Source organism: Lissotriton helveticus, chromosome 11 (genome assembly GCF_964261635.1).
Source record: "Lissotriton helveticus chromosome 11, aLisHel1.1, whole genome shotgun sequence".
Classification (NCBI taxonomy): domain Eukaryota; kingdom Metazoa; phylum Chordata; class Amphibia; order Caudata; family Salamandridae; genus Lissotriton; species Lissotriton helveticus.
Window position 1 is genome coordinate 4,792,544 of NC_136072.1, and position 20,493 is coordinate 4,813,036.

The 20,493-nt window shown below is 49.3% G+C and overlaps 1 protein-coding gene across 1 annotated transcript in view; it reads right to left on the bottom strand.

The window, feature by feature from the left end:
* Positions 1-20,493, bottom strand: part of LOC144791007 (putative cation-transporting ATPase 13A4) — a 331,299-nt gene that overhangs the window by 50,663 nt on the left and 260,143 nt on the right. The window contains exons 23-25 of the mRNA XM_078665633.1: positions 8,767-8,876; positions 7,245-7,341; positions 4,197-4,269 (exon numbers count right to left, since the gene is read on the bottom strand). Of these exons, the coding sequence (XP_078521759.1) occupies positions 4,197-4,269; positions 7,245-7,341; positions 8,767-8,876 (280 nt within the window). The remainder of the gene's footprint in view (positions 1-4,196; positions 4,270-7,244; positions 7,342-8,766; positions 8,877-20,493) is intronic.

Below are 20,493 nucleotides of genomic sequence, written 5' to 3' on the forward strand. Positions count from 1 at the left end.
AAACATGTTCAAATATGTATTTTACTGTGATGTATAATATGACCAATGACCCATCAAATCCTTTATTTAACAACTGGTAACCATCTGCATCCACTGACGTCTGTTAGTAGTAGCATATATAGCTAACCAGTTCAGCAACTAACCTAGACACCACCATCCACTTACAGAAGAGCACTGAGTTATTGCTCCAATGATTTGCCTCCAAGCCTTGTCTAAGGATCTTCATCTCAGGCGTTAGAAGGAGGGAGGCTTGACATGTCTGGCACAAACTGTCGACAATATCAAAACAGACGATGAGCCGGACAAAGGAAACACTGCTCGTAAGAAGTCTTGACCCTCCCTAGTATAATGTGTGAAGACTAAATGTGTCACCTCAATGCCTTCCAAAAGCTGCATTATCACCAAGAAACGGTATAATTTTTGTCCTGGCTCCACCATTCCTCCCCATCTGGTTTACTGGTTCAGGGAATCTGCGCGCTAAACATCTGCTACTCAGTGGCCTTGTGTCCCCCTGAAACATGTATATTGCAATGGATGGCACTATTTTTCTTATATTTACCTTTCCTAGAAGGCCACAAAAATGATGAGCCCAGGGAAGATAAATGTCATATGAGGGCTGCAAGGTGTACTTACACCACCCAAATATATGGCAAATATATACGGCTTCCAGGAGCACCACTGTGCTCTTCTACGTTGCAGTTTACAGGCGCTGCAGTACCACATGGCAGGGAAATATGCCTTGGCCATGTATGAAAATATATTTGTAATTTTATTAGGTCAACCCTAAAGTGTTCCTTGAAAGAACAGAGGGCTGGTGCCTAATATATATAAAAATATGATACAATACACATTTGTCAGAGGTGTACTCAGAGTGACGGAAGGGCTAAAACTGTGCCGGATTAGCTAGCTGCAGGTTCAACTGACAACACTAGGTATAACTAAAACAGTGATTTCACATCTCCGTTTGGGAAAAGGCTAGAAGAATATTTCAACATCATTTTCCACTGAGTTTTCAAAATCTGCCTCAGTGGTGAAAATCAGAGTTCTGATCAACTCAGTGAAAAAGGACATTTGTAAAAATGTATGGGCATATCAATGGCATTAAAATTATCGTCGCTTTAGCGGCAGGAAACTGCCGCTAAAGCGGCGATAATGGGCTTGATAATATGCCCTTGTGAATTTCCACAGAATCCCAGGTTCTGTGTCAACCTGGGCGTCTATGGGAATTCACAAGGGCATATTATCAAGCCCATTATTGCTGCTTTAGCGGCATTTTTCTGCTGCTAAAGCGGCAATAATTTTAACGCCGTTCTTGATAATATGCCACATACTTTGTACTGTCTGAGCTAAAACTGACTTTATTACCGGTTCTGCCACTCATGAATCGCTCAGAAGTCAATACATATTTCTGGCTGGAATGAACAACCGTTCTCTCCAGAAGACAATGGTTTGGCTCTGAGCCCAGGAAGACAGGGATGCTGTTGAAAAGAGGCCACTTAGCAGAGATTAGCAACCTGGGAGTGGTACAGGAGGGCTGCCAGAACAGAGAACAGCTTTATCACTTCTTCACTTGACTTGTTGACCCCAGATGTGATGGACAGGATCTGCTCTCATCCATTCCCAGAGCACTCATACCCTCTGGCTACAACCTCAGCATGAGAGAGAACCTGTTCTGACCCTGACACAGAGGAGGAGAGCTCATTTAGATAGGGAGTGATTATGGGCCTACCTGGAGCTCTGCCAAAAGAAAGAACAGTTCAGCCACCTTGGAATGAAGGCTTCAGAGAATAGAGGATGGGTTGAAAAGGGAGTGGGGCATGGGGTGGTAAAGCAAACATGAGTGGGCAAGGAATATTTTCCAATCACTGGCTAGCGCAGAGGAGAAGATCGGGGTGTCTTCACCACCTTCAGAATAAGCTAGCCCTGGTGGAAGAACGGTGACTCCTGGATGAGGACTTGTACTGGAAAAAGACAAATCAAGGACTCCTTACTGCTGTTTTTATCCAGGGATGGGAACTCCTTGGCAAGGGTCAAGGGTTTCCCTTGTCTAGGGACACATAAAGGAGACGGCCACCTGACACAATACTGCCCTCAGTCCAGTTTACTTGTTAATGACCCAATCCCCTCAATAAATCACATTTGGGCCTAAAATGTGAGAAGGTGTTTTTTAGCCAATCCGGGAAAATGGCCACTGTTTTTGGGCTTATATCTACTGCGCTTGTCTAATAAGTCTGCTATCCTCCACAGCCCCTCCAATTGCACGTCAGCCTTTTTGTCTTGGCCAATAGGGACAAAGAGATTGTGTCCAGAGTTTTTGAGATGACGCGCAATGGTTCCGGCACAAGTAAAACAGGTGGAGTACCATTCGCACTCTGTGTCTCCTTGGTATTGCTTTCCTGGGCAGGTGTTATACTCCCTCTGTGCTTCAGCTCGATTCCCGAAGACAGATGCAAGGGCATCTGGCCTCCCCAGATCTTCTCTTTGGCCTATCATGCCCAAACCCGTCTACTCCCTCGCTTGTGTTATCAGCATCAGTAATACACATCTCTTCTAGGCTGGTTGAAGATGCCATGCAGAAAGCTGGTCACCGTACTGGTGTCATGGAATCTGAAACTGTTAGGTTTTTACAAGGTATGCAAGGGGTACCTAATGCCAGGTCACATAATTGGGCAGCCTGGCCTCGGGGACTAATATCCAGCTAGGTCCCTGGCTTGAAAAAAAGACTCCATAGACCTCTGGATAAATATAGTAGGCCAGTGTTATTACTGTCAGCTGCTCACGCTGGTGCTGAGCACCTGAGTTAAACCAACAGTTCATGAGTGCTGTAGTAGTTATGGCTGCATTAATAACAATATGGCCAGTGATACAATTCAGAAATGGTTCCTGTGTTTTTAGTTGTCTGACTTAATGCCCTTCTTAGAACAGGTCAACATAGTAAATGTGAAGAGTCAATTAAGAAGTTTCCCCTTTGAAACGTATTGTCATTTTTCTTTCCTATATGATTTAACCCGGTTACTTCAGTTTACACCAGGATGCGCGGGTACACAGATAGCTCAGGTAGCTCGCTCACCAGCTCTCAGTCTTTGCCAAACTGGAAAGAAAAGGCTAGATTGCTTAGATCAACATTTGCCTCATCATCAACTAGCAGAAGCCATCTTAAACTCCAACACTCAACAAATCCCTGGCAGGTTCCTGGAGAGGCAGGACTAAAAATGCCAAAATAAGAGCAGCATCTGAGCAGGGTATGTACCGGATATAGGTGGGAGGGGAGCGGGAGGCAGAGGAGTCTGAAGGACACACAGGGCACAACCTCACTCCCTCCTCAATGCCACTCCAACCAAGCTGGGTTTCCTGCAAAGAACCTCCACTGGCACCAACCGCACCAGAAGCTGCCCTCAGCTGGACAAGGAGACCTAAGGGCACCGCCTGGAGAAGCCATGACTCCCTGTGAGCAGTCAACAGCCCAATAACCCTGGTAAGTGGCGCTGCAAAATGAAGTGCCCGAAGCAGCGTAGTACTCCGGGACCAAAGATGAAAGCGGGAACACATCATGGCTGCTTCGGCAACATCCAGGGCACGGGCATGAGGATGCTTGGCCACTGTGGCGGTATGTGGCAATGAAGCATGTGGCAACAATTTCCTGCCAATAATTTTATTTATTGTCCCTTAAGTTACATAAGCCCATCCGCACGTGGCTCATCCCATACGTCGAAAGTGGCCTACTAACAAATATTAATAACTGGATGCTCTGCTGCCAGTAATGCCTCCAGCTAGAGTTCAAGCAGTGGTTATGATTTAATTTAATAACAATACCACAAACATGGTTAACTTTATATCATATTGTCCACCATCGCACTGGAAGCCCTACCACCCACAGGACCTCGCCTCTCCCAGCACACTCTTCGCGCCACCATCATTTATAGTTAGTTATGCTTCAAAGAAGGCCAAGAAATCTCCTGGAAGCCAAAGCCTCCCCCCTTTAGGCCACCCAAGCCTTACTAAGTTACCCCCAGCTTTGGTACACCTACTACAGGTAGCAGTCATTTTTTTCATTTATGTAGATCCACCTTTTCTTCTCAACATGGAAGGTGATGAGAATTTGTATTTGAGGTTTTAGCTGCAATGTCAGCTCACCACTGATACATGACTAATATTGGGGCAATTTTCTTATTATCGGTTTAATTTTAGTAACTTACTTGTTAGAAAGATGACAAACATGATTGCAAAGTCGTGCACAAGATACTGGTTGCTGCCGAAGAGGTTACGATGCTAAAAAAGAATGAAAAAGCAGAAAATATATGCATTGAGGTTCCCTATTTACTTAAGTCAGAAAATGTTCAAATTATTTACAAACTTTTTTTATCTCTGGGATCAGGTGTAAACTGAAATCTTGCTGGCCTGTTACATTTACAACCTTCCTTACTGAAATGTCCTAAAACCCTACACCATCAATTACCTGTATTTTCTAACAAAAGTTGGTAAACACCTCAAATTCTAATAACATAACCAGGCTTCTCCATCCTATCAGAATTCCACCTCAGTGAGGATTAGATTGTGAAACTGTGGCAGGTGAATGTGGCTGCCATCTGCAACATGTGCCACCTTAGAAGTGGTCCTTGGATGGTCCTCCGCTAGCTGGAGAAGACCCCCACGGGCACCCAGGCCCCTCCTATGAACCCAGATTCCTTAAGGAACAGTTTTACTTCTTTTGCTCGATTCATGGGTCTTCAAATGACTTGAGAACATTGTTTAAATACCACTTGCTGTGAGACACGGGCCTCTCCTTCATACTATCTCTTGGGATGAAGATAGAGTTGGCCTTGATGCCGTTGACCTCCTAGAGACGTTTTACGTGCCACGTCTTCTGCTGCGGACACCCATACTCAATGACTTATTCATTAAGGCCATATTGGACTTTCAAGCACACGTTAGACACATGGTCATTGTAAAAAATGCTTTCCTTCATTTAAGTGGCCAGAAGCAGAGATTGCTGCTGCTCTGGTTTGGATCTAATATTCTGCGTCAGCCACTGGAAGCAGCTACCAATTCTCCACGGTTGAAACGAGTTGAGAGGAACCAATGTGAGGGACCATCACCGCTCCTTGTAGTCTAAGCGTTAATCTGAGTGTCCGCAGGGCATCCACGCAACATTGGAGGGCTGGTCGGAATAGTCCATGACTACCAACCATTTAATCTGGGGACGTTTTGGTATGTTTCGATTGTAACAATAACTAACTTGTTATCTCTATAGATGTCTCACTCTAGCATGCGGGTTCAAGCCTCATTAAAGCAATCACTTGATAGAGGGCTCACAATGCCGTCTCTAGGCGCAGTGTCTGGAGCACCTTCACATGGAGCGTACCCGTCACGATGGAGTGAAACCATGTGCAGGTATGCTGCAGCTATTCTCAAGTTCAAAGAGGCAGAAAATACGTATGAAGACATATTTAACAATTCTACACACTTCATTCTGTAAAGAGACCATGGTCCACAATGGACCTCAATGCACCTGTACATTCTTAACAAGAGGCGAGTAGCTATGCAGCGGGACCAGTGTTACAACATGGTGTCCATTCCATAGTTCAATATTGACAGGAGGCGAGTAGCTATGCAGCGAGACTAGCATTACAAAATGGCGTCCATTCACAATTGATTCTTGTCAGTATGCGAGTAGCTATGCAGTGGGGTAGCGTTACAACCTAGCATCCATTCCATAGTTCATTATTGACAGGAGGCGAGTAGCTATGCAGCGGGGCAGCGGTACAACATGGCATCCATTCCATAGTTCATTATTGACAGGAGGCGAGTAGCTATGCAGCGGGGCAGCGGTACAACATGGCATCCATTCCATAGTTCATTATTGAAAGGAGGCGAGTAGCTATGCAGCGGGGCAGCGGTAAAACATGGCATCCATTCCACAGTTCATTATTGAAAGGAGGCGAGTAGCTATGCAGCGGGGCAGCGGTACAACATGGCATCCATTCCACAGTTCATTATTGAAAGGAGGCGAGTAGCTATGCAGCGGGGCAGCGGTACACCATGGCATCCATTCCATAGTTCATTATTGACAGGAGGCGAGTAGCTATGCAGCGGGGCAGCGGTACAACATGGCATCCATTCCATAGTTCATTATTGAAAGGAGGCGAGTAGCTATGCAGCGGGGCAGCGGTACAACATGGCATCCATTCCACAGTTCATTATTGAAAGGAGGCGAGTAGCTATGCAGCGGGGCAGCGGTACAACATGGCATCCATTCCACAGTTCATTATTGAAAGGAGGCGAGTAGCTATGCAGCGGGGCAGCAGTACAACATGGCATCCATTCCATAGTTCATTATTGACAGGAGGCGAGTAGCTATGCAGTGGGGGTAGCGGTACAACATGGCATCCATTCCACAGTTCATTCTTGTCAATATGTGAGTAGCCGTGCAGTGGGGGTAGCGTTACAACCTGGCGTCCATTCTACAGTTCATATTTGTCAATATGTGAGTAGCGGGGCAGCGTTACAACATGGAGTCCATTCCACAGTTAATTATTGACAGGAGGTGAGAAGCTATGCAGTGGGCAGCGTTGCAATATGACATCCATTCCACAGTTCATTCTTGTCAATATATGAGTAGGCGTGCAGTGGGGGCAGCGTTACACCATAGCATCCATTTCACAGTTCATTCTGGTCAAAATGCGAGTTGCCGTGCAGCGGGGGTAGGGTAACAAGATGACATACATTCCACAATTCACTCCAGACAAAAAGATAGTGGCTGTTCACTGTGAAGACCACCAAAACGTGGCATTCATTCAGCAGTTTATTCTTCAAACGAACTGAAGGAATATGCAGCTGTACCAACAAAACCACATGGGGTCATGTTCATATACCGGTTCACAGTTGACAGGAAGCAGGCGGCCATGCTGATTGAACAAGAAGCCGCGCATTCACAATTTCCTTGTTCCCAAGGAGCAAGGATCCATACATTGGTAGCAACAATACAACATGGGGGGCATTCATTCGTTAATTCTTCATTAAGTAGCAAGGGTCAATGCAGTTTGAGCAACAATACAACATGGCATCCAGACAATTGTTCATTGTTCACAAATAGCAAGCGTCCATGCAGCGGTAGCAACAATACAAGATGGCGCACATTCACCGGGTCACTGTTCACATGAAGCGAGTGGCCACGCTGTGGGAGTCACAGTACTGCATGGCATCCATTCACAAGTTGTTCGCAAGAAGCGAGTCGCTGAGCTTACCCAGTACAGAAGGAGGGCGTCGATGTATTCAAGGATTTGGAAGAGGGACATGTATTTAAACATGCAGAGTGATGTCACAAGCGCAGCTCTTCCTTCCCTGTTCAGACAAAAATATACAGATTGGTTTCAGGTCAGTGTAGTCAGAGCTTGTCAATTTATGCAAACGCCTAGGCTCAACAATATCCATGCACCGCACATGCAAAGAACTGTTAATAACCTCAGATAGAAAAACAGTTTGGTCACTTTTTAGTTCTCAACTCCTGACTACATGGAAATGTAGTTGAATGAAATGAAGAAAGTTCACAACCAGCCAGACAACAAGATTGTTGACATGTCTACACCACAGAAAGAGTCTATGATGGTTGGCAAAGGAGGTTAAGAAATATAACTAATACCTGTCTGCACTTGAGGACTGAGAGTGCTCCTAGTTACTAAGGCAGGGCCTGGAGTTTCTGAGTTTAGTCTTAGTGAGTAATACAAAGAGATTCTGCAGACAGCTAGTGGGATTTCATTGATGGAGTTGATGAGCTTTACGTAACTTGAGTTTACTAATCAGATTATAAAGTTTGCTGCCAGGCAATGTACAACTAAAATTCAATCAGGAAGCAAGTGCATGAACTGGTGAACATGCTGCCTACAACCAAAGATACATACTGTGGCCACAAGATGCTGACAATGGACTGTGGGGTGTCTTCAGCCCTCGTGATGCTGATAGGCGGGAGCAGAATTCTCTAAAGGGTGGATTAATCTCTCTATAGAGGCGATGAATTGACTAATGGAAGTGGAGATATGGCCTCTGGGCTATGCTAGTCCATGCAAACATTCAATCAGGCCAGGAGAAAGCCACAGTGGACTCCAAAGCTGCAGAGACAGTAAAAACGTGGTGGATAAAACATACTCTGGGTGTATTCTATTCCGTGGTTTGTTAGCTCATCTGTACCGATACAGACTGGCCCCAAACATTCATCAATCTGTCTTGGTCCTGCCACATAAGGTAAAGTCCAACCTAAAGATGTAGGTCACCTGAGCTATGATGAGAAACACAAACACCCCAGACATGTTCCCAGCTTGGTGGGATTCATCAGTGAAGTGCAGCCTTGTCCCTGGGGCACAGAGAGCTGAGAACAAATGCAAGGGTACACCAGTCCCATTTCAGGTGCCCAAGTAGGGCGTTCTCTAGAGGTTGGTGATGAGCCAACAAAAACTGGTAGAAACCCCATTCAGCAACATCTTGGTTCCCCAGACTCATTTAGAGGCAGGGGAAAATAAAATTTCTGACATTGCTGATGACAATAAGGGTCTCAGAGTCCTTCACAGGAGAACACCCTAATCGAATAATCTAGAGTTTTCAAGACAGACCCTCCAACAGATCCATGCATGATGGTCCACAAACATCTCAGAGACGATGACCAACCACACAATGTTCCAAACAAGTGCTTGCAAGAGAGGGCGGAACACCTCCCCTTCCAAGGCATCAACGGATGGCCACTGCACATTTCAATGCACCAAAGTCTGAACTTACTTTATAAGATCTGGGACAACTTTTATGCTGGTGACATCTGAATTGAAAGGAGCCGCTACTGATGCTTCCTGCTCCGATAAGGAAATCCCAGCGTGAGCCATTTTCAGAGCCTGTGAAGAACATACTTTTCAATGATCGTCGATTAGCCATATAATCAATCCGAATTTATTACTAACTGCAAAGTTAATCTTTTACACACTTATTCAATGAAAAGCATAGTCTATGGATGGTGACTTTATAATTTGTTTCACAGCATGAACTGGTGATTTTACTCCAAAACAGAGAATCTACAATATCAAATAGTGTTGTCATTTTATTTTAGTTAAATAAACTTTTTTTACAATTCACTAAGCTTTACCATATTGAGACTAAACAGTAAGAGTGGAGATCTCCCCGTGTTGAACGATAGGGAACATTACAAAACATTATTATACTTTATAATAAATTAGGAAAAATATGATGTTAAATATTAATGTAAATTAATTGTATATATTTATTTTAACTGTAGAACAAAATTTAAACATGCTGCAGCACTAACAATTTATTTTTCATTCAGTTATCTTTAAACCTTTAATTGATTTAAATATATTAAATAAAAAATATTTTGGGGAAGTTTAGATTAAAAAAATACATTCTCACCTAAAGTAATGTTGTATTATGCATTACTGGTTATTAAAAGTGGTATATAGAAATAACTAAACGTAATTCAATTACAGTTCAACAAAATAAATGTTACATTCCTTTTTAAATAAAAAGGTTATCAATGTTAATATTGATGAAATCAATGTCAATGTTTATAAAGATACACCCGCATATAAGAACCAAATCGCAACACTATTATGAAATTCGTCCATCATGAACTCTCCTTCAACCCTGACTTAGAAAGAGGCGGTCAGGAAGGCTCTGCGACCTAGGCCTGAGGTTACTGATTGACAGGACACAGGTGGGGTGGCACATAGCCAGTAAAAAACGTGCAAACAGGAAACTCAGGGCAATACCCCAGATAAGCTAAGCAACATCACAATAGTCCAAGGAGATTAGCCCCAATAAAGCACACATGGGCAGAGGGGTGTAAACATTCCCAAAACACCATAAGGTCAGATGCCACATGAAGTTAGGAACACACCGCTAATCAGGACACAGCACACACAGTACATGTTGTGATCAAGCGCCCCTCATGCTAGACATCTGGACACATTGCCCACTGGCCCTCATTGTGTCCACACAAGGTCGAGGCCCACCTGCATTTGTCATCAGTGGCCTTATTTATTACTCCACAGACAAGGCTGGCATTTGTGTACCAAAAAAAGGTTTGACTCAAGTATTTTATGACAACCCAAAGAAATGTATAAAACCCTGTTCAGATTGTTTGTACTTTGAGGCAGTCCTCAGACCACCTTCTGTAACTGTGCTCCAGGCCGAAGTGTTTAATTAAACCAACTGTTCCTGTTATGCCAAACGCCTCTTGTTTTTTATTTTCAAGGTAAATTCACATCTGAGCAATAATATATTATATAATAATGAATTATATACAAAAATATGTATTATTTTACACATTTTTATTCTTAATTTATGTTTATTTTTATATTGTAACTATTTTAAATATTTTAATTGAATTTCACATTATTTCCTCCATTGTTTTCCATGGGAGGGTGTTGCAATATCATTAGTTGGCTGTGTGTGTTACTATAGTTATTACTGTTTCTTTTTTGACAGTAGTAACCTGCACTTGTAAATTTGGCGTCTCCCCTTTTTCAGAGATTGGAGTTGTGTAAGTCGACACTTATGAGAACCATTACACTTGTATTGTGTGACTATCCAAAAGTAGTAAACTGACTCAAAAGTGTAAGAGTAATGTAGCCGCGTATATTATTCACAAGCCTAAGTTACCTTTGTGAATGAATAGCCCTGTGAGTGTGTGACCATATCCATGCTAGTTATTGGTGCACACTAATTACACGTATGACTAGTAACACGTGTGATGCAATTTAGTTGGAAAGACAATTTCCACAAACTATGCTTATAGAAATTGACAAAAGACCTCTACTAGAAATTAGTGAACACTAGACAATTAGACATTATACAAAGGTTCCAACTTATAGCATATGAAAACGCAAAGTGTGCAATCAGAACAAATGGTGCACAGCATTGGTTCTCTCAGTTGTTCAACGTGCCACTGAGCTGGAGGAAGATTATCCATAAGTGTGGTTCTCACTGTGGGAAAGGGGTTGTCTTATGATGGGCTTGAAGTGCTGGAAGGATGGGGTTACCTCTGGCTCATCAGGACTTGAGTTCCAGCGTACGCGAGAGTGAAAAACCATTACCTGAATGAGGCACATAGTGGTTTGAATGTGTTTAATAAGTGACAATTGGCCCAGTGCAAACTGGGGGTTTGCGGATTCCTAATAAGCATGTCATATCGATTAGGAGGAGTTGATCCCAGAAGCGATTTGGAGGATGAGGTCAGCGTTTTTTCCAGCACTTTGCTGTTTGACAGCCTACCTGATAGCAGAATTGGAAGGTTGCCTTGTGTCAGGGGATATTACAACTAGGCTTACAGTAAGAGTTGAGAAACCCGTCTGTGGATAACAAAGAGCTCTGGGTTAGGCCAACCAGGACCATTGATATGCTTCCAACAGGCCTCGAGGGACACATTTATTCGATCTACAGCACCTAGTAACAAGAAGAAGCAGAAGTGGTAGAGATGAAACTTTCCATACTGAGATAAGGATACGCTCCAAGGTTTCAGGAAGTAAGAATTAGGGGTTTCAAATTTTGGGGCAGAAGGAGTCCTAGGGTGGAAAGGACTGGTCATTGGTTGTTCAGATGAGAACCCAAGAGTTGTAGAAGTTAAAAAAGGAGAGATGAGTTGGATAAGATGGGATGTAGGAGGGATTAAAAGGGAGGGAAGTGGGGAGAAACGTGGGCACTAAAAGCAGATGTTCGGTATCTCAGCAGATAAGGCGGCTGTAAAGTTTGTAGATGAGAGAGAGCGGACTGTTACTTGCTGAGCTGAGATGAAAGAACAGAGGGTGTAGAGACTGAACTAGGTTTTCAGCTATAGACGACAGATGCTGAACCTCATTACAAGAGTCATTGAAGTAAAATTGAGCTAGGATCATCAAAGAACTTGTTTGAGGTTTGCAGGGATAGGTTGGTTGTGAATTTGGTATTGACCTTAGATGCCTTGGATACTTATTTATTTATTTTTTGTATTTACATAGCTCATAGTTCATCGTTGCGCAGAAAATGTAATTCAATTTCGATCGATAAAATGACAGCCCAAGAGCTGTTGTTAACGAGAAATAATGAATAAACTAAAGGGCAAGAAATAGCCTCATTTTCAAGAGCTTTCTGAACTTGAAAAGATTGGCTTCTTTCCTTAAGTCAAAAGGGAGGCTATTCTAATGTTTTACACCTACAAAAAAAGCTCTTCCTCCCAGAGTGACTGATCTAAAAACTAGGATTGTTCACTGAAGATAGGCCTGGTCTTAATGGATGCTTTTGCTTTGTAGAAAACAAAATTTACCCAAAATAAGAGAAGCACAGGAATCCGAAAGGACCTTATGCACAGAGTCTGGACAAGTCGCGCTTTACAAGTATTATATGATTAATGACTGATTGATTAAAAAAAATATAAATACATAAATAAATTAGCTTCTTTTGGCTTGCAAGGAGCACTTAGATAAAACAAATGTTGGCTGCTTGAGGAGATGGAGGAGGGAAAGTGTTTGCAACCATATTAATCTGAGAATGTTTATATTGTGTTGAAATTAGGGGGGATGTGGGAAATCATGTCAAAAGATCAAAATGATGTTAAGGGGGTTACTCTTTACTTGAGCGGAGACAGGGTGGATATTGATGGGTTGAGGGGGGTTCTCTTTGTACCTGAACAGGGAAAGGGACGATTTGTGTAATTGGGCAGAAGAGTGAGTGGTGTCTGTTGTTTTTCAGGTTGCAAATGATGTTGCCAAGTGTTAAGTAGGGTAAAGGATTCTTTGTTACCAGTGACCCATCACATGGGTTGGGGCGAGCAGTAATAAATACAAACATTAATTTTGAGGAGGGGAAAACAACTGTACGGCTTAGAGTAATAGTGAGAATTTTATTAGGACAAGGCTGATTTCACCATCCTTGTGGGAGGAGTGAGGAAGAACATTACAAGGCACATGTGGAGAGCAGCTGGTGAAGCAGTGCCATGAGGTGGGCTCATGCTTCTGTTGATGGTCAGACACAACATATCGCGTGACACAGGCAGGAAGCAAGCAGGTTAAAAAATGGAAGACGAACAAATGAAAGGTGCAGTAAGCAAGAACCTTGATGCTGATGTCAGTGTTTAGTTTTCTTTTCATGTATTCATAGACTTTTAATTTCTGTTAATTTCTTCGCCATGGCCCTTCCACCAGAAATGCTGCAGAAGAGTTGGAGCACAGTACATAAGTTGAGACGTCAGACAAGACAAAGAAACTCATTTGTACAAGCACAACTGCATTTCCTAAATGCATACTTTTCTTTGGAATAATATGTTTGAACCTTCTTGCCAACATTCAGATCTATTGAAACAAGCATTGGAAATGCAATAGGTCTCGCATTAGAAAAGTTTGAGTTATTGGTCTTGTAAATGACATATTTTATTTATTTGTTGGTTTTTAAAATTGCTAAATTGATGGCTTTGTCATTTACAATGCCAATAGTTATAACTTTCGCGAATGTGACACCTATAGCATTTGGAATGCAACATGTTTTGTATTTACGTGACTTAGATGGCAGCTCTGGTCGTTAGGCCACATCTCTAGAGAGCAGGAGAGTGCAGCAGGGGAGAGAAGGACAGCAATGCAATAGGTCTCGCATTAGGAAAGTTTGAGCTATTGGTATTGTAAAGGACACATTTTTTATTTATGTGCTTGTTTTGAAAATAGCGAAATTAATAGCTTTGTTATTTACAATGCCAATAGTTTTATCTTTCGCAAATGTGACACCTATTGTAACACAATATGTGTTGTGAGGGTGAGTGAGGGTGAGGGTGAGGGTGAGGGTTGAGGGTGAGGGTTGAGGGTGAGTGAGGGTGAGGGTGAGGGGTTGAGGGTGAGTGAGGGTGAGGGTGAGTGAGGGTGAGGGTGAGTGAGGGTGAGTGAGGGTGAGGTGAGGGTGAGGGTGAGGGTGAGGGGTTGAGGGTGAGGGTGAGGGGTTGAGGGTGAGTGAGGGTGAGGGTGAGGGTGAGTGAGGGTGAGTGAGGGTGAGTGAGGGTGAGGGTGAGTGAGGGTGAGGGTGAGGGGTTGAGGGTGAGTGAGGGTGAGGGTGGGTGAGGGTGAGTGAGGGGTTGAGGGTGAGTGAGGGTGAGGGTGAGTGAGGGTGAGGGTGAGTGAGGGTGAGGGTGAGTGAGGGTGAGGGGTTGAGGGTGAGTGAGGGTGAGTGAGGGTGAGGGGTTGAGGGTGAGTGAGGGTGAGTGAGGGTGAGGGTGGGTGAGGGTGGGTGAGGGTGAGGGGTTAAGGGTGAGTGAGGGTGAGGGTGAGGGTGAGTGAGGGTGAGGGTGAGTGAGGGTGAGGGTGAGGGTGAGTGAGGGTGAGGGTGAGTGAGGGTGAGGGGTTGAGGGTGAGGGTGGGTGAGGGTGAGTGAGGGTGAGGGTGAGTGAGGTTGAGGGTGAGTGAGGGTGAGGGGTTGAGGGTGAGTGAGGGTGAGGGGTTGAGGGTGAGTGAGGGTGAGTGAGGGTGAGTGAGGGTGAGGGTGGGTGAGGGTGAGGGGTTGAGGGTGAGTGAGGGTGAGGGTGAGGGTGAGTGAGGGTGAGGGTGAGTGAGGGTGAGGGTGAGGGTGAGTGAGGGTGAGGGTGAGTGAGGGTGAGGGGTTGAGGGTGAGGGTGGGTGAGGGTGAGTGAGGGTGAGGGTGAGGGGATGAGGGTGAGTGAGGGTGAGGGTGAGTGAGGGTGAGGGTGGGTGAGGGTGAGGGTGAGTGAGGGTGAGGGGTTGAGGGTGAGTGTGGGTGAGTGAGAGTGAGGGTGAGTGAGGGGTTGAGGGTGAGGGGTTGAGGGTGAGTGAGGGTGAGGGTGAGGGGTTGAGGGTGAGTGAGGGTGAGGGTGAGGGTGAGTGAGGGTGAGGGTGAGTGAGGGTGAGGGTGAGGGGTTGAGGGTGAGTGAGGGTGAGGGTGAGTGAGGGTGAGGGGTTGAGGGTGAGTGAGGGTGAGGGTGAGTGAGGGTGAGTGAGGGTGAGTGAGGGTGAGTGAGGGTGAGGGTGAGTGAGGGTGAGGGTGGGTGAGGGTGAGTGAGGGTGAGGGTGAGTGAGGGTGAGGGTGAGTGAGGGTGAGTGAGGGTGAGGGTGAGGGTGAGGGGTTGAGGGTGAGTGAGGGTGAGGGTGAGTGAGGGTGAGTGAGGGTGAGGGTGAGGGGTTGAGGGTGAGTGAGGGTGAGTGAGAGTGAGGGTGAGTGAGGGGTTGAGGGTGAGGGGTTGAGGGTGAGTGAGGGTGAGGGGTTGAGAGTGAGTGAGGGTGAGGGGTTGAGGGTGAGTGAGGGTGAGGGTGAGTGAGGGTGAGGGTGAGTGAGGGTGAGGGGGTGAGGGGTTGAGGGTGAGTGAGGGTGAGTGAGGGTGAGTGAGGGTGAGGGTGGGTGAGGGTGAGGGTGAGTGAGGGTGAGGGTGAGTGAGAGTGAGGGGTTGAGGGTGAGGGGTTGAGGGTGAGTGAGGGTGAGTGAGGGTGAGTGAGGGTGAGGGTGAGTGAGGGTGAGGGGTTGAGGGTGAGTGAGGGTGAGGGGTTGAGGGTGAGTGAGGGTGAGGGGTTGAGGGTGAGGGGTTGAGGGTGAGTGAGGGTGAGGGTGACTGAGGGTGAGGGTGAGGGGTTGAGGGTGAGTGAGGATGAGGGGTTGAGGGTGAGTGAGGGTGAGGGTGAGTGAGGGTGAGGGTTAGGGGTTGAGGGTGAGTGAGGGTGAGGGTGAGTGAGGGTGAGGGTGAGGGGTTGAGGGGTTGAGGGTGAGTGAGGGTGAGGGTGAGTGAGGGTGAGGGGTTGAGGGTGAGTGAGGGTGAGTGAGGGTGAGGGGTTGAGGGTGAGTGAGGGTGAGTGAGAGTGAGGGTGAGTGAGGGGTTGAGGGTGAGGGGTTGAGGGTGAGTGAGGGTGAGGGGTTGAGGGTGAGGGGTTGAGGGTGAGTGAGGGTGAGGGGTTGAGGGTGAGTGAGGGTGAGGGGTTGAGGGTGAGTGAGGGTGAGGGGTTGAGGGTGGGTGAGGGTGGGTGAGGGTGAGGTTGGGTGAGGGTGAGTGAGGGTGAGGGGTTGAGGGTGAGTGAGGGTGAGGGGTTGAGGGTGAGTGAGGGTGAGTGAGGGAGAGTGAGAGTGAGGGTGAGGGTGAGTGAGGGTGAGGGTGGGGGGTTGAGGGTGAGTGAGGGTGAGGGTGAGTGAGAGGTAGGGTGAGTGAGGGGTTGAGGGTGAGGGGTTGAGGGTGAGTGAGGGTGAGGGGTTGAGGGTGAGGGGTTGAGGGTGAGTGAGGGTGAGGGGTTGAGGGTGAGTGAGGAGGAGGGGTTGAGGGTGGGTGAGGGTGAGGGGTTGAGGGTGGGTGAGGGTGAGGGTGGGTGAGGGTGGGTGAGGGTGAGTGAGGGTGAGGGGTTGAGGGTGAGTGAGGGTGAGGGTGAGTGAGGGTGAGGGTGAGTGAGAGTGAGGGTGAGTGAGGGTGAGTGAGGGTGAGTGAGGGTGAGTGAGGGTGAGTGAGGGTGAGTGAGGGTGAGGGTGAGTGAGGGTGAGTGAGGGTGAGGGTGAGGGGTTGAGGGTGAGTGAGGGTGAGGGTGAGTGAGGTTGAGGGTGAGTGAGGGTGAGGGTGAGGGTGAGTGAGGGTGAGGGGTTGAGGGTGAGTGAGGGTGAGTGAGGGTGAGGGTGAGGGTGAGTGAGGGTGAGGGGTTGAGGGTGAGTGAGGGTGAGGGGTTGAGGGTGAGGGTGAGTGAGGGTGAGTGAGAGTGAGGGTGAGTGAGGGGTTGAGGGTGAGGGGTTGAGGGTGAGTGAGGCTGAGGGTTTGAGAGTGAGTGAGGGTGAGGGGTTGAGGGTGAGTGAGGGTGAGGGTGGGTGAGGGTGAGTGAGGGTGAGGGGTTGAGGGTGAGTGAGGGTGAGGGTGAGTGAGGGTGAGTGAGGGTGAGGGTGAGTGAGGGTGAGGGTGAGGGTGGGTGAGGGTGAGGGTGAGTGAGGGTGAGGGTGAGTGAGGGTGAGTGAGGGTGAGGGGTTGAGGGTGACTGAGGGTGAGGGTGAGAGGGTGAGGGGTTGAGGGTGGGTGAGGGTGAGGGTGAGTGAGGGTGAGGGGTTGAGGGTGAGGGGTTGAGAGTGAGTGAGGGTGAGGGTGAGTGAGGGTGAGGGGTTGAGGGTGAGGGTGAGGGGTTGAGGGTGAGTGAGAGTGAGGGGTTGAGGGTGAGGGGTTGAGGGTGAGTGAGGGTGAGGGTGAGTGAGGGTGAGGGTGAGGTGTTGAGGGTGAGTGAGGGTGAGTGAGGGGTTGAGGGTGAGGGTGAGGGTGAGGGTGGGTGAGGGTGAGTGAGGGTGAGGGTGAGTGAGGGTGAGGGTGAGGGTGGGTGAGGGTGAGTGAGGGTGAGGGTGAGTGAGGGTGAGGGTGAGGGTGAGTGAGGGTCAGGGTGAGTGAGGGTGAGGGTAAGTGAGGGTGAGGGTGAGTGAGGGTGAGTGAGGGTGAGGGTGAGTGAGGGTGAGGGTGAGGGTGAGTGAGGGTGAGTGAGGGTGAGGGTGAGTGAGGGTGACGGGTTGAGGGTGAGTGAGGGTGAGGGGTTGAGGGTGAGTGAGGGTGAGGGGTTGAGGGTGAGTGAGGGTGAGAGTGAGGGGTTGAGGGGGAGTCAGGGTGAGGGTGAGTGAGGGTGAGGGTGGGTGAGGGTGAGGGGTTGAGGGTGAGTGAGGGTGAGGGTGAGTGAGGGTGAGTGAGAGTGAGGGTGAGTGAGGGTGAGTGAGGGGTTGAGGGTGAGGGGTTGAGGGTGAGTGAGGGTGAGGGTGAGGGTGAGGGGTTGAGGGTGAGTGAGGGTGAGGGGTTGAGGGTGAGTGAGGGTGAGGGTGAGTGAGGGGTTGAGGGTGGGTGAGGGTGAGTGAGGGTGAGGGTGGGTGAGGGTGAGGGGTTGAGGGTGAGTGAGGGTGAGTGAGAGTGAGGGTGAGTGAGGGGTTGAGGGTGAGGGGTTGAGGGTGAGTGAGGGTGAGGGTGAGGGGTTGAGGGTGAGTGAGGGTGAGTGAGGGTGAGGGTGAGTGAGGGTGAGGGTGAGTGAGGGTGAGGGGTTGAGGGTGAGTGAGGGTGAGGGTGAAGGTGAGGGTGAGTGAGGGTGAGTGAGGGTGAGTGAGGGTGAGGGTGAGTGAGGGTGAGGGTGAGGGTGGGTGAGGGTGGGTGAGGGTGAGTGAGGGTGAGGGTGAGTGAGGGTGAGGGTGAGGGTGAGTGAGGGTGAGGGTGAGGGTGAGTGAGGGTGAGGGGTTGAGGGTGAGTGAGGGTGAGGGTGAGGGTGAGTGAGGGTGGGTGAGGGGTTGAGGGTGAGTGAGGGTGAGGGGTTGAGGGTGAGTGAGGGTGAGGGTGAGGGGTTGAGGGTGAGGGGTTGAGGGTGAGTGAGGGTGAGGGTGAGGGTGAGGGTGAGGGTTGAGGGTGATTGAGGGTGAGGGTGAGTGAGGGTGAGGGGTTGAGGGTGAGTGAGGGTGAGGGTGAGTGAGGGTGAGGGTGAGGGGTTGAGGGTGAGTGAGGGTGAGTGAGAGTGAGGGTGAGTGAGGGGTTGAGGGTGAGTGAGGGTGAGGGTGAGGGGTAGAGGGTGAGTGAGGGTGAGGGTGAGGGGTTGAGGGTGAGTGAGGGTGAGGGGTTGAGGGTGAGTGAGGGTGAGGGGTTGAGGGTGAGTGAGGGTGAGGGTGAGGGGTTGAGGGTGAGTGAGGGTGAGGGGTTGAGGGTGAGTGAGGGTGAGGGGTTGAGGGTGAGTGAGGGTGAGGGTGAGTGAGGGTGAGGGTGAGGGTGAGTGAAGGTGAGGGAGGGTGAGGGTGAGTGAGGGTGAGTGAGGGTGAGTGAGGGTGAGTGAGGGTGAGGGTGAGGGGTTGAGGGTGAGTGAGGGTGAGGGTATGAGGGTGAGTGAGGGTGAGGGGTTGAGGGTGAGTGAGGGTGAGGGTGAGTGAGGGTGAGGGGTTGAGGGTGAGTGAGGGTGAGGGTGAGTGAGGGTGAGTGAGGGTGAGGGTGAGGGGTTGAGGGTGAGTGAGGGTGAGTGAGGGGTTGAGGGTGAGGGGTTGAGGGTGAGTGAGGGTGAGGGTTTGAGGGTGAGTGAGGGTGAGGGGTTGAGGGTGAGTGAGGGTGGGTGAGGGTGAGTGAGGGTGAGGGGTTGAGGGTGAGTGAGGGTGAGGGTGAGTGAGGGTGAGTGAGGGTGAGGGTGAGTGAGGGTGAGGGTGAGGGTGGGTGAGGGTGAGGGTGAGTGAGGGTGAGGGTGAGTGAGGGTGAGTGAGGGTGAGGGGTTGAGGGTGACTGAGGGTGAGGGTGAGAGGGTGAGGGGTTGAGGGTGGGTGAGGGTGAGGGTGAGTGAGGGTGAGGGGTTGAGGGTGAGGGGTTGAGGGTGAGTGAGGGTGAGGGTGAGTGAGGGTGAGGGGTTGAGGGTGAGGGTGAGGGGTTGAGGGTGAGGGTGAGGGGTTGAGGGTGAGTGAGAGTGAGGGGTTGAGGGTGAGGGGTTGAGGGTGAGTGAGGGTGAGGGTGAGTGAGGGTGAGGGTGAGGTGTTGAGGGTGAGTGAGGGTGAGTGAGGGGTTGAGGGTGAGGGTGAGGGTGAGGGTGGGTGAGGGTGAGTGAGGGTGAGGGTGAGTGAGGGTGAGGGTGGGTGAGGGTGAGTGAGGGTGAGGGTGAGTGAGGGTGAGGGTGAGGGTGAGTGAGGGTGAGGGTGAGTGAGGGTGAGGGTGAGTGAGGGTGAGTGAGGGTGAGGGTGAGTGAGGGTGAGGGTGAGGGTGAGTGAGGGTGAGTGAGGGTGAGGGTGAGTGAGGGTGAGGGGTTGAGGGTGAGTGAGGGTGAGGGGTTGAGGGTGAGTGAGGGTGAGAGTGAGGGGTTGAGGGTGAGTCAGGGTGAGGGTGAGTGAGGGTGAGGGTGGGTGAGGGTGAGGGGTTGAGGGTGAGTGAGGGTGAGGGTGAGTGAGGGTGAGTGAGAGTGAGGGTGAGTGAGGGTGAGTGAGGGGTTGAGGGTGAGGGGTTGAGGGTGAGTTAGGGTGAGGGTGAGGGTGAGGGGTTGAGGGTGAGTGAGGGTGAGGGGTTGAGGGTGAGTGAGGGTGAGGGTGAGTGAGGGGTTGAGGGTGGGTGAGGGTGAGTGAGGGTGAGGGTGGGTGAGGGTGAGGGGTTGAGGGTGAGTGAGGGTGAGTGAGAGTGAGGGTGAGTGAGGGGTTGAGGGTGAGGGGTTGAGGGTGAGTGAGGGTGAGGGTGAGGGGTTGAGGGTGAGTGAGGGTGAGTGAGGGTGAGGGTGAGTGAGGGTGAGGGTGAGTGAGGGTGAGGGGTTGAGGGTGAGTGAGGGTGAGGGTGAAGGTGAGTGAGGGTGAGGGTGAGTGAGGGTGAGTGAGGGTGAGGGTGAGTGAGGGTGAGGGTGAGGGTGGGTGAGGGTGGGTGAGGGTGAGTGAGGGTGAGGGTGAGTGAGGGTGAGGGTGAGGGTGAGGGTGAGTGAGGGTGAGGGTGAGGGTGAGTGAGGGTGAGGGGTTGAGGGTGAGTGAGGGTGAGGGTGAGTGAGGGTGGGTGAGGGGTTGAGGGTGAGTGAGGGTGAGGGGTTGAGGGTGAGTGAGGGTGAGGGTGAGGGT